The 13,353-nt window shown below is 33.5% G+C and overlaps 1 protein-coding gene across 3 annotated transcripts; it reads right to left on the reverse strand.

The window, feature by feature from the left end:
- Nucleotides 1-9,329: 9,329 nt before the first annotated feature.
- Nucleotides 9,330-12,603, reverse strand: LOC128184881 (uncharacterized). Of its 3 annotated transcripts, XM_052854515.1 has the most exons (3): nt 12,255-12,603; nt 11,971-12,041; nt 9,330-11,866 (listed from the first exon to the last, which is right to left on the reverse strand). In XM_052854515.1, the coding sequence occupies exon 3, from the start codon at nt 11,409-11,411 to the stop codon at nt 10,308-10,310; it is 1,104 nt and encodes a 367-aa protein (XP_052710475.1). In that variant the 5' UTR covers nt 11,412-11,866; nt 11,971-12,041; nt 12,255-12,603; the 3' UTR covers nt 9,330-10,307. The 3 variants fall into 3 exon arrangements, with proteins under 3 accessions (XP_052710475.1, XP_052710476.1, XP_052710477.1); XM_052854516.1 differs by having other exon boundaries at nt 9,330-12,041; XM_052854517.1 differs by lacking the exon at nt 12,255-12,603 and having other exon boundaries at nt 11,971-12,054.
- Nucleotides 12,604-13,353: the final 750 nt, after the last annotated feature.

Genomic DNA, 13,353 nt, shown 5'->3' on the forward strand with positions numbered 1-13,353 from the left:
TTTATAAACTGTTTCATGTATGTTGCAAGTTCATAGCTTTGCCCTTTATTTTCTCACAATTTTCAGTTTATAAGCTAAGATACAATCTGACCAATTACATATTGCACACACAATGTCTTTCATGCATTTACAAAATGTCAACATACATTGCTACAGTACAGAGTGGAACACGTTATACATGTACAATGATAGTCTTAGACTTATACTTTTCTCTCACTTCATATTTATATATTACAGTAGTTAATCAATCAGCCACCTTATGCCATAAAAAATATTCCTGTTTCCTGTCACTCGACTACGGAAGCGTATTAGGGTCGCAGCAGTATTTTTTATTAATTTGTTATAACAGATTAGTAATTTGCCATAAAAAATTATTAATTTGTTATAACAGATTATCAATTTGTAATAACAAATTATTAATTCGTTTTAACAGATTAATAACAGCGTACAGATATCATAGCATTGCATAGAAATCTCATAGCATTGCATTTTTTTAATACTATTTTTTGGTAAATTGATATGAAATGCTTTCTGGTATTATATGATATTACATGATATGGTATGCTGTGCTAGGTTTTGTTATGGTATGATGAATGAGAATCAAATCATATGCTATAAGATCCAATCCTATGCAATGTTATTCCAATGATATGTTATCTAAATTCAATAGCATAGCATTGGAATTACATTATATACCATAAGAATCTTATAGCATATAATTTGATTCTCATTCATCATAGCATAGCATTATTTAGCGTTTTATATCAATAACATTGAATAGCATCGAAATATCATAGCATATTATATGCTTTTGTTTTAAATGAAATGCTTTCTGGTAATATATGATATTACATGATATGGTATGCTGTGCTAGGTTTTGTTATGGTATGATGAATGAGAATCAAATCATATGCTATAAAATCCAATCCTATGCAATGTTATTCCAATGATATGTTATCTAAATTCCATAGCATAGCATTGGAATTACATTATATACCATTAGAATCTTATAGCATATAATTTGATTCTCATTCATCATAGCATAGCATTATTTAGCGTTTTATATCAATAACATTGAATAGCATCGAAATATCATAGCATATTATATGCTTTTGTTTTAAATGAAATGGTTTATGAATATATATGATATTACATGATATGGTATGTTGTGCTAGGTTATGATATGCTATGATGTATGAGAATCAAGTGATATGCTTTAAGATTCCAATATTATGTAATATGATTTTAATGTTATGTTATTTAAATTTCATAGCATAGCATTGATATACATTATAAAGCATTTGAATCCTATAGTATACCATATGATTCTCATTGATCATAGTATTGCTTACCATATCATTAAGCATTTCATTTCAATTTTATAATGCATAGCATATAAATCTTACAGAATTCCATAGATATCTCATACCATTGCATATAAATCTCGAAACATTCCTTGCAATCTCATAGCACAGAATAGCATGAGGTTATAATAGATATTTATAAAATGACGGTCAAATATCATAGCATGACAATGGAATATCATAACAAAACATTGAAAATATCATAGCATACCATAAAAAAGGATAAAAATGCAATGCTATGAGATTTCTATGATAAGCTATGATATCTCTATGCTATTATTAATTTGTTAAAACAAATTATTAATTTGTTATAACAAATTGATAACATCTATAACAAATTATCAATTTGTTATAACAGACTAGTAATTTGTTATAACATATTAGTAATTTGTTATAACAAATTAATAATCTGTTATTACAAATTACTTATCTGTTATTACAAATTACTTATCTGTTATAACAAATTGATAATTTGTTATGACAAATTGATTAATTTTTATAACAGATTGATAATTTGTTACAACAAATTACTAATCTGTTATAACAAATTAATAATCTGTTATATCAAATTACTTATTTGTTGTAACAAATTAAGAAAAAATATTGCTGTGGCCCTAATACGCCTCCGTAACCGACCGACCCTATCTTATAGTCTCCGACCTTAATTTTTTTTGGTGATCATGTTGGTGAAAGGTAACTTCGCCAGAATCTCCTCAAAAAGAGAGGTTAAGTTCCTCAGGCTTCTGAGTTAACAATCGTGTAAATTAACCTCATTTGCAAAAGAATGATAGTTAACTAATCTACAGACTTTACTGCATAAAATAACCTTGTCATAAGGTTAAAAGCTGGCACAATCTTATCTTCAGGGGTTATAAATACGGGTGATGCAACAGCATACTATTTGAATTATAACTTTTATTGAATTCTGATATTAGTGAGTTAGCAACCTGCTCTTGGTTAATCACTCCGCAATAAATGTTAATATTATCATAAATCTGTTTTTTACATTATCTTGTGAACTAAACAGTATACGGTAGTAAGTGGGTCAAAGGATCGGAATAAAAGGCATAAATACATTCATTTACATGCAGATTAAATTTTGCAGATAAAATAGGTTATTTTTCATTGAAAAAAAATGTTCACTGCCTGTTGTTGATTAACGATATACATCACATCTATCAGTAACACAAATACCTTTGGGAATTTCAAATCTTCATTAACGTATCATAAACTGTGAATATACTTATTTCTCTCATTATTACACACATGCTCTAGTTTATAAAAAGAATTAAAATAAAATAATTTTTAAAAATAAAATTGTCTTCCTACCCACCCTAATTTTTTTGTTCAGGGACAGGGAACAAGAATTTTTTGTGTCACGTGCAGACACCGATGTTTGTGCTTTTTGAATCAGAGTTATGTCAGTTTGTTTTTGTTGTTCAGATCAGCGATGTAGCCATAAGATTCTTGTTGCAGATCTTATACCCACGATTTAGCTCAACAGTTGCAAGATTTGTACATTAGCAAGAATCATTTATTTATAGTAGAGCTGCGTTTGAAATGACAAAATAGGTAATTATATCCGTTTCGGGATGGCACAATTTCTATCAAAATTATAATTTATTTTACAAAAGAGTATTGTAAACACATTTGTGTAATCATGCAATCTTTGTTATATATACATACTTATAATTGCATATTTAATGGCATCGCAATTCTACCAACCCTATATTATTAGCCTGTTTAACTTGAAATAGAAAAAGTACATCTGTGGCAAACAAACTTCTTTCACATCATTTTTGTCAACCATTCATTCGTTTGCATATGTGTGTTTCTGCCTTGCAAATAAAAAACTCGGAATAACAAACTAACTTTAAAGGAAGTAAACATGAAAAAATTAATTGTTGCTTAATAAATTTTAAAGCCTTTTGAAACTTAAAAAGGAGGTCTGTAACCTTTTTGTTTACTTCTATCCTGAGCTTTTATCAATTAAACACTCTCAGTGAAAGGTTTATGGAGGTAATCCATTTTTCCCCAGCATGCATCTGTTTTCTGACGTAGATAAGCCACATTGCTGCTGGTGACTGGGTTAATGTTAGAACTGGGCCAGTGTTGAGTTGATAAAAGTTACAAAAGAAAAATTATTCCGGATATGAAACCAAATGTTTTACTGTCATGAGCATAAGAGGACAAGGATTTGGTACATTTCTATAAATGAACCTTAGGTAACTATATATGATTTGTGCAAAAAATGAATAGATAATTTGTGAAATATGATACCATCGCATTCCAGATGTTGGTACGGAGATGTGGCAGTCAGTGTTTACATAAATAAAATGTTGTTTGTAGATTTCAAATAAATATAAAACTGTAATTTCATTTTCTTTGTGGGGTTTCTTACCGTTACTTTTTATTTAAATGCTCTAGAAATCTTTGCTTTGTTTTTATAAAAATATAAATATTAGATTAATTAGATCTTGATGATACGTATGCCGAATCGGTTTATGCTGTCAGAAGAATAACAGAACTAAGACACTTTTTAAAAATAAGGATGCTGAGCAATGCACCGTGTGTGCTCATTTATGTAGCACACATAATGTTCAAACTCATAACAACACATCAAGGAATTCCCGAGTGCAAGAAAAAATAGGTCACAATAACACTGATCCAGGCCAGGCACATTCCATTCTATAGTGACATTTCACATTAACTGCTGGTGGGAATACATCATTCTGAGATCCAAAAGCTTCCTCCATAAACTCTGTTTCAAAATGACAACTCTTTACATCCATTTCAAGTTTCAATTCACATTTTGATGATTGCATTTATCTCAGTTACTAAACGTGTGTAAAAATGCAATGTGTCTCACTGAGGTCAGCATTGGTGCTGCCCTCTCTTAGATGCTTAGGGATAACCCAGGAGGGAGGTAATGATTTAAACAATATGGCAGCGCTCATGGATTGCAAGAATTAAATATTCTAAGTTGTATATCTTCTTGCTGAGGAAAGCTGTGTCTAAATGGTTTTCAGGTATCATTATACACATCAAACAGACAAATTTAAGCCCTTGATAATTTTCCATGTTCACTTCCTTTAAGCGAGTAAAAAAACAAAGCGACATACCTACCTTCTCCACTCGTAACATATTGTAGATTAATAATTAAGCGCGAGGAATTGATTTGCGTGTGAAATCGCGAGAAGCAACCCTTGAGGATTTTACAATCTCGCATTTATTCTTTAGTCAATTTCAAACTATAGGATATGATAACAAACAAATTTGAGATCGCAATTTTATATTCTCGCCATTTGCTACAAAACAACGGAATCAAAGAATTACGTATCACGCTAAATGAGGAATTTGAAGTATTCAAAACCACCATGCAAAACAGTATTTATATTTTCTAAAGTATAAATAACTGAAAACATTCTGAGGGAATAATTCGCTAGCTGGATATGGACATTTTTAAATATCGCCAGGTTTTTTTGTTGTTTCATAAAATAGCATTGTCTTGTACATGTTTATCCTAGTTTTTGGGGATTGTTTTGCTACCAACCATTTCCACGCTGTATCTTGTTGGCGTTACACACTCAGTAGATATTAAAATAATTGTGTTAATCAAACCAAAAGGTTTTACTGTTCTGCAAATGTACCGTGTTATGACATTCCAACAGTATTATTAAGCTCCTATGTCGTATAATTTGTATAACTCAAAATTTGAGTTAAGATCCGCTTTTACGCTAGTAAAATCGCTTATTCTGTTCAAGTTCTTTATTTCAATTAAATATTAAATTTATTGGCAATGAGCTACTATATAAACAAAATAACTCATATTACAAATAGACACACACAGAAACACTAAAAAATTGATAATACACAATTTGCATTTACTTCAAAATATGACATCAACGAACCTCCAATATATGGCGGCGGTGCCACACACAGTCAATTAGTAGACTAGCGCACTCACTTGCAACAGGTATGACTGTATATAATAAAAAAACCACCATATATATTTATGCTTAAATTTTAAAATACTACAGACTTATTAGAAGTTATCTCAAATCGCTATACATTTCTCTAAACAGTTTGCATATAAAACAATTTTATTATTCTCACATAAATGATATTTAAATTACTGTGTTTGGAATATAATACAAATGAATAGTTATTCCAAACATGAAAATAACTCTCTTACCGTAAATAATGTAAGGTACTAGTACCACTCACACGTTTCACCCGTTTCACACCTGAACACTCTCAAGGGCGTCAGCGAAGTGAGACTCCGTATAAACTTGTTAGACTAGTTTAAATCTCAAATATTATAATAAGTAAATATATAATTTCACAAATTAGTCTCACTTTGCTGATTATCATAATAGAATCGAAAACAACTAGATAAATGTTCAAAAGATATTTTTAATAAGTTTAAAGAAACATAATCTCTAAAAAAAGAATTTGCGCTGAACAGAAACTCTATAAATAGAATAAACACAGGTAAAATATACGGTACGCGATTCGCGCAAATACCACGTATAGTTTTAACCATTACATATCTCCCCCGCGCAATTATGTTGATGCCCTCATCAACAAACATATAAAACTGGATACCCATTCAACAAAAAATCTATGTACAATCATCTGAGTTTGACCTGTTTTTCATATGCAAGTATTCTGAAAACGTTTGACTTAAGCTTGCGCTTAGACTTGCACCTAATGCTGCTACAGCATTTCCGAAATCCTGAAACTCAGAACTAGAAGAATCTGCATTTACTGACATGTTTCTGGATAACACTGATTTAGGCAAATTGAAAGGGTTGGGATGCTTACCCGCCGTTGACCTATTAGAGCGTCTAAGAGGTATTTCTTGCCCATGTCCAGCAGAAACATTATTGTCAGTGGGACTCTGACCCGGGGTAAATTGCAATGGAGAATCTAAAATATCAGACTGCTTGTTCTCTGCAATATTATCTTCCGGAGGCATCGACTCTTGTTTATTATCGTTTTCATCTAAACTTACCTGAGATTCTGGATCAGGGTTATCTCCTTCATTCTCTATTTCTGTAACTTCGAATGTCTTTATCTCCTCGTCTGAGTCAGGCTCGTCACAAAGGTCAATATCATTTTGGGCTTTTTCCTTTGTATCTAAGATCTCGTTCCTGTGTAGAACTTTTACATCATCATACCCATCCGCCGACTTAACCTTGTAAACATTTTCTTGCAATTTCTCAGTTATGATATAAGGATCTGGTTTCCACACATCTTGTATTTTGTTCCTACCTTGTACATGATTTCTCAAGAGAACCTTTGTTCCGACATCAATAGAGCAAGGAGTAGATTTCCTCTCATGGAACTCGCGTCGTTTTTCTGCACTTTTTTCTGTGTTTTTCTCAGCAGCAGCCCATGCGTATCGAAGGCGTTCTCTGTGTGTATGTAACCATTCATCTACTTCGAAGGACTCGCTGTCATTGTTGATCCCTAGTAAGAAATCTACGGGTAATTTCGGTTCTCTTCCATAAAGGAGATAATAAGGGGAAAAACCTGTAGAAGAATGAGGAGTAACATTATACACATAAACAAGTTCTGGTAAATACATTGTCCACTTTCTCTTTTGATCTGCGTCGAGAGTTCTCAACCTGTCGTGCAGTGTCCTGTTAAATCTTTCGCATTGCGAATTTCCCTCAGGATGATATGGCGTGCTACGTGACTTCTTAATACCATATATTTTACATAGCTCCTTCACGACCTCACCTTCAAAATTCCTTCCTTGATCACTGTGCAATCGACTAGGGATACCAATCTTATGAAACCATTCATTGACCAAGTGTTTAGCAACTGTTGAAGCTTTCTGATTTTTTGTAGGAATAGCCATTGTGTATTTTGTAAACACGTCTGTAAGAACCAAAACGTTTTCAAACCCATCTGAAGTTTTCAGAGTAAAATCCATTGCCAAAATCTCTAAAGGTCTCTTTGCTAATAAATTACCTAGTGATGGTCTAATGGTAGGGATCGGTGTCTTAGCGATCATGCATCTTTCACATCTTTCAATCCATCTTACAACATCCGCTATCATTCCTGGCCAGTAGCATCTTTTCTTTATAAGTGCCATTGTTCTCTCACGACCTTGGTGTCCGGAACTATCATGCAAAGACTCCATTATATGTGGTCTAAGACATTCTGGTATAGCTAATTGCAAATACTCACCGTCCAAGCCTCTACTGGTCATGTACAACACACCATTTTTCCGTTGTAACAAATGAAACTTTCGAAGAAATTTCCTCACCTCTCTCCTTTCTCTTGAAATTTGTCTGGAAGTTGGTTTGTGACCAGTTTCCAACCATTGGAAAACTCTGTTGATATCTGGATCCTCCGTTTGAAGTTTTCTGAGTTCCTCATTTGTATATCCTGGTAAAATGGGGGTTAATTCCTTTCTTTCAATGATGTCAAGATCTTTGTCCGTTTCAAGTCTCTGATAATCTGTAATAATTTCTCTTAAAGAAGTAGATTGTGAGAAATCTGCTAAAATCTCTTCTGAATTACTTTCGCGGTACATTCTGCTAAGACTATCTGCATTTTTGTTCGCTTTTCCCGATCTATATCTGATATCAAAATTAAACTGTGCCAGCTCAGATGCCCATCTTAACTCACTAGCAGCTAATTTTGATGTCTTAAGGTAGCTAAGAGGGTTGTTGTCTGTGTATACAATAAAACTGCTACCCAGTAAATAGTCTCGAAACTTTTCGGTTATCGCCCATTTGAGTGCAAGTAACTCTAATTTCATTGAGCTATAATTCGACATGTTTCTCTCACCTGGTCTGAGACTTCTAGATGCATAAGAGATGACTACTTTTCCGGACTCCTGTTGCTGACTCAGAACTGCGCCCAATCCATCATAACTCGCATCAGTTTCAACAATAAATGGAGAGCTGAAGTTTGGAAAGCCTAAAACTGGAGTGCTCGTTAAACATGATGTAAGCTTTTCAAATGCATTGTCACAATCTGCATTCCATTTTTGTTTGAACGGAATTTCTTTTGTTACCATTTTCGTACCTGTGACCTTCTTCTCCTGTTTAGTTAAAACAGAATGAAGCGGAGCAGCAATCTGACTAAACCCCTTAATAAATTTCCGATAGTACCCGGCTAACCCTAAAAATGAACGAAGATCTTTTTCTGTCTGAGGTGTTTTCCAGTCTTTAATAACAGCAATTTTATCAGGGTTAACTTTGACACCATCTTCACTGACAACATGACCTAAATAATTCACTTCCTTGTGAAAAAAATGACACTTTGACGGTTTGATTTTTAGATTGTGAGCTCTTAACCTGTCAAACACAAATACAAGCCGTTCTAAATGTTCATCGAAAGACTGAGAAAAAATGAGAATATCATCGAGGTACAAAAGAAGAATTTCAAAATTCTTGTCACCCAAACAAGCTTCCATTAACCTTTGGAACGTACTTGGACTATTGCAAAGACCAAAAGGCATGCGAACAAACTCATACAAACCCAAAGGACCAACTCTAAAAGCTGTTTTGTGACAGTCATGCTCATCCATCTGTACCTGATAGAAACCCTGTGCCAGATCTAAAGTAGAAAAGAACTTTGCTCCATGAAGTGCATCCAATGCTTCTTCAATCCTTGGAATAGGAAACGCATCTTTTATCGTCTTAAGATTGAGTCGTCGATAGTCAACGCAAAGTCGTAAACTTCCGTCTTTCTTGCGCACTAGGACAACGGCAGCACCATAGGGACTTGTGCTTGGTCGGATTATGCCTTGCTTCAAGAGAGTCTGGATGTGCGACTTCACTTCCTCGATCTGATTAGGAGGGATGCGTCTATGTGATAATTTGATAGGGACTTCATCTGATGTAAGAATCTTATGTTTGACAGTATCAGTAAACCCTAAATCGTCACTGTTCTTAGAAAAAACATCTTGATGAGTATTTAGAATTGAAATTAATCTTTCTTTCTCCTCAACTGATAAATTTTCTCCAACATCTACTTCTACACCATGAATCTGAATCGCATTCTTTGTACTGACAACTGCTTTGACATCATGATCTTTCCCTTTTTGAATACTTTCTATAGACACATTGATCTCTTGATTCCTTACCTCTATTTCTGCATGACAGTTCGGCTGGCTAGCAAACTCAACCTCTACATCATGAAGTATACCAAGCCTGGATTTCGGATTCAACCAAACATCTTCGTCTCCTATGTTAACGACTCTGACTGGGATCTTGCCGTTCTCTACATCTGCGTAGGTATCAATTAATAAGGTGTTTTTAGGAAGAGTGCCATAATTACCGTGTACTGCTTGTACCAAACCACTAAAGTTTCTAGAAGTCTGACGTGTAGTACCTATAACAACTTTCATTGAATTGGCTGGTATTTTTATAGGATCTTGACCTGCAACTTTGACAAAACTCAACTTTTTGGAACCTGAAATTGACGTACTCATTTCAAATATCGACAACGTATTCAACAACTGATCGTTATGTTCAGTGACTGAATATAAATTTTGCTCAACCTGTTCCTTTAAAATACGGAAGAAATTACTTCCGAGTACTCCGGGAACTTGCAACTTTTTCTGCTTACCGTATTGGTCTGTGGTATCATTGACAACCAGTACACCAACATTTGGCACAGAACCATGCGCAGTGTCTATCACTACCTCAATATAACCAATGTATGGTATAGGCAAGTGATTGGCGCCAGACACTTTCATCCATTTTGTTACGTCAATCAATTTGGGTTCAGATTTTAACAGATCTCGAAAGTAAGACTCGGTTATTGTAGATACCTGTGAACCAGTGTCAATTAGACACGAAATTGGCTTACCTTCAATCTGTACCGTTACGACAGGACATTGTCCTATAGCTCTATCTATGATTCTCTGATCAATTGAGTCTTTCGTCTCTGCTCTCTCGTCCGCTGGGCGACTCTCTACAACAGACGCTTCTCGTTTAAAGGAAGATTAGAGAACGATGCCCCCTGTGACTTACCTTTGCGCGAAAAACTACTGGTGTCTAACTGAGTACTACAGTCTTGCTCTTTATGCCCCTTCCCACCACAACGAAAACATGTTAAATGGGACTGTCTAACATTTGGAAATTGTCTACCTTGCAAATACTTATTTTCATACTGTGGTTTACTTGTTTTCATGGCTTCAGACAATTTTTTCAATTCTTTCTGATTTTCATCAATTTGCGTTTGCTGAAGTTTCAATATTTTTAAAATTTCTGACAATTGATCTTCACTCTGATCTTTAACAACCTTTGATTTAACACTTTCCTGTGAAGTGATTTCATGTGCAGAAAATGATTTGCTAAGTGGTTCATTTTTATAGTCTTCAGACCATTGTAACACTTTTTGTCTAAACTCACCAAATGACATAGCCTTCTTTTCGAATGAGAACCGTCGTATCTCTCTTCGGAGAGATGAATTTCTAATGCCCTCAACAAACCGTTCTTTCAACATTTCATCAAAATCGGTAACCGCGTTTTCATCTTTTGCCACGATCTTATCAAGAAGTTTCATTAAGGCTAACGAATAATTTTGCAGCGACTCGCCGTGTTTTTGATCTCGTTGATAGAATTGTTGTTGCAGCGCTCCGGGAGTTTCTGTACTTGCAAAAACACTCTTAATGATTTCTAAGATTTTCTCTGCTGTATCTCTCTCTAGTCTTGGTCTCAACCTTATTTCATCTTTAGCTTGACCACCTAAGTTATCCATTAAAAAATCTATCCTAGCATCATTGTCATTGATAACTTTCAAATGTTGCCTAGCATCATCAAGCCATTCTGCTACATCAGGGTCACTCTCTTTCACAGGTCTCCCACACAACCTTGCAATCTTCTTCTCTCTCGCAACAAACACAGTTTTATTTGGATTTGAATCCCTCTTTTGTTTCATTTCTTCATCTTTCAAACTTAATTCATGCTCTGCTTTCTTTAACCTTCGATGTAGTAATAATACCTCACTTTCTAACTGGTCAGACTTTTCTCTTTCACGGTCAAATAATTCTTTGATTTCGTTTTTAGTAGGCATTTTCAAATACAAATCAATGCACAAAAAAAAAACAATGTTATAAGTGAGTTTACAGTTAATAATAGGTGCAATTGTTGTTTATCACCTCAATGGGCGTTGATTGTTGATTGGAACACGCGCACTGTAATGAGGATGGAATGTCCAAGGTCCTTGACAATGTATCGTTGCGTTGAGAACGGTGTTTGTACGTAGTTCTTGATATCAGTTGACCGTTAGTCTATGATGATCATCGAAGTATTGTCAACACAATAACAGGGTCATCAGCCAAAATTGCCACAGCCACATCAGATCACAACGTTGAGCGTCTTCACAGTGTATGGACCCTAACCGTAACTCATTGCCAATTAAAATGTTTGAAATCCTGTCCACGACGCCATTTTGTAATAGAATAAAATCGCTTATTCTGTTCAAGTTCTTTATTTCAATTAAATATTAAATTTATTGGCAATGAGCTACTATATAAACAAAATAACTCATATTACAAATAGACACACACAGAAACACTAAAAAATTGATAATACACAATTTGCATTTACTTCAAAATATGACATCAACGAACCTCCAATATATGGCGGCGGTGCCACACACAGTCAATTAGTAGACTAGCGCACTCACTTGCAACAGGTATGACTGTATATAATAAAAAAACCACCATATATATTTATGCTTAAATTTTAAAATACTACAGACTTATTAGAAGTTATCTCAAATCGCTATACATTTCTCTAAACAGTTTGCATATAAAACAATTTTATTATTCTCACATAAATGATATTTAAATTACTGTGTTTGGAATATAATACAAATGAATAGTTATTCCAAACATGAAAATAACTCTCTTACCGTAAATAATGTAAGGTACTAGTATCACTCACACGTTTCACCCGTTTCACACCTGAACACTCTCAAGGGCGTCAGCGAAGTGAGACTCCGTATAAACTTGTTAGACTAGTTTAAATTTCAAATATTATAATAAGTAAATATATAATTTCACAAATTAGTCTCACTTTGCTGATTATCATAATAGAATCGAAAACAACTAGATAAATGTTCAAAAGATATTTTTAATAAGTTTAAAGAAACATAATCTCTAAAAAAAGAATTTGCGCTGAACAGAAACTCTATAAATAGAATAAACACAGGTAAAATATACGGTACGCGATTCGCGCAAATACCACGTATAGTTTTAACCATTACACTAGAAGCTAGAAATACATTAGAACTGCGAGCCGTTGAAAAAACAAAACAACGTCCTTTAATATCAAAGAAAGCTCATTTCACATGAATTAATTATAGATAATTCTTTTCCATTGCTAAGTAGTCTTATTGAATTTCCTACTTATATTAGTTTTTTTTTTTGATGTAAAAACATCAAGCAAAATGTATTTTATTAAAAGCACCAACATGTATAAAAGAAGGAAATCTGGAGAAATTATACACATTTACAAGGACAAAAGACACAAAAGGTAGGAATTTCTTTCAAACATATTTCTAAAATCTATTTCGCATTCAGATCGATATAAATGGTACATTATCTTTCTATCTAGTTTTTTTTTAAAATTTAAACTGAGAAAACTTTAAACAATATATTTTTTAAATGAATATATTGACCCGAATGTTTAAAATATAAACCGCACATCATATTGTGCTTATTGTTTTCAATAAATATCTCAGGGTTTAATCGATGATTACAAATAAAAAAAATATAAAAGCAAATATATCCCATCTTAAACGCCCCTACCTCTCTATAAATGGTTTCAGATTACAATACACTACAGACAAATGCAAAATTTACAGAGATCAGACATTGCAAAGCCCTGAAAGAAAAATCTATATTTGTGTGGGGTTTCGAGAACTAACGGAAAAATGGAGGACAACTTTCAACATTTTCTATGATGAATGTTTATATGTAGCAGATATTTCTTTAATATTTATTATAATG

The sequence above is a fragment of the Crassostrea angulata genome, chromosome 5 (genome assembly GCF_025612915.1).
Source record: "Crassostrea angulata isolate pt1a10 chromosome 5, ASM2561291v2, whole genome shotgun sequence".
Lineage (NCBI taxonomy): Eukaryota > Metazoa > Mollusca > Bivalvia > Ostreida > Ostreidae > Magallana > Magallana angulata.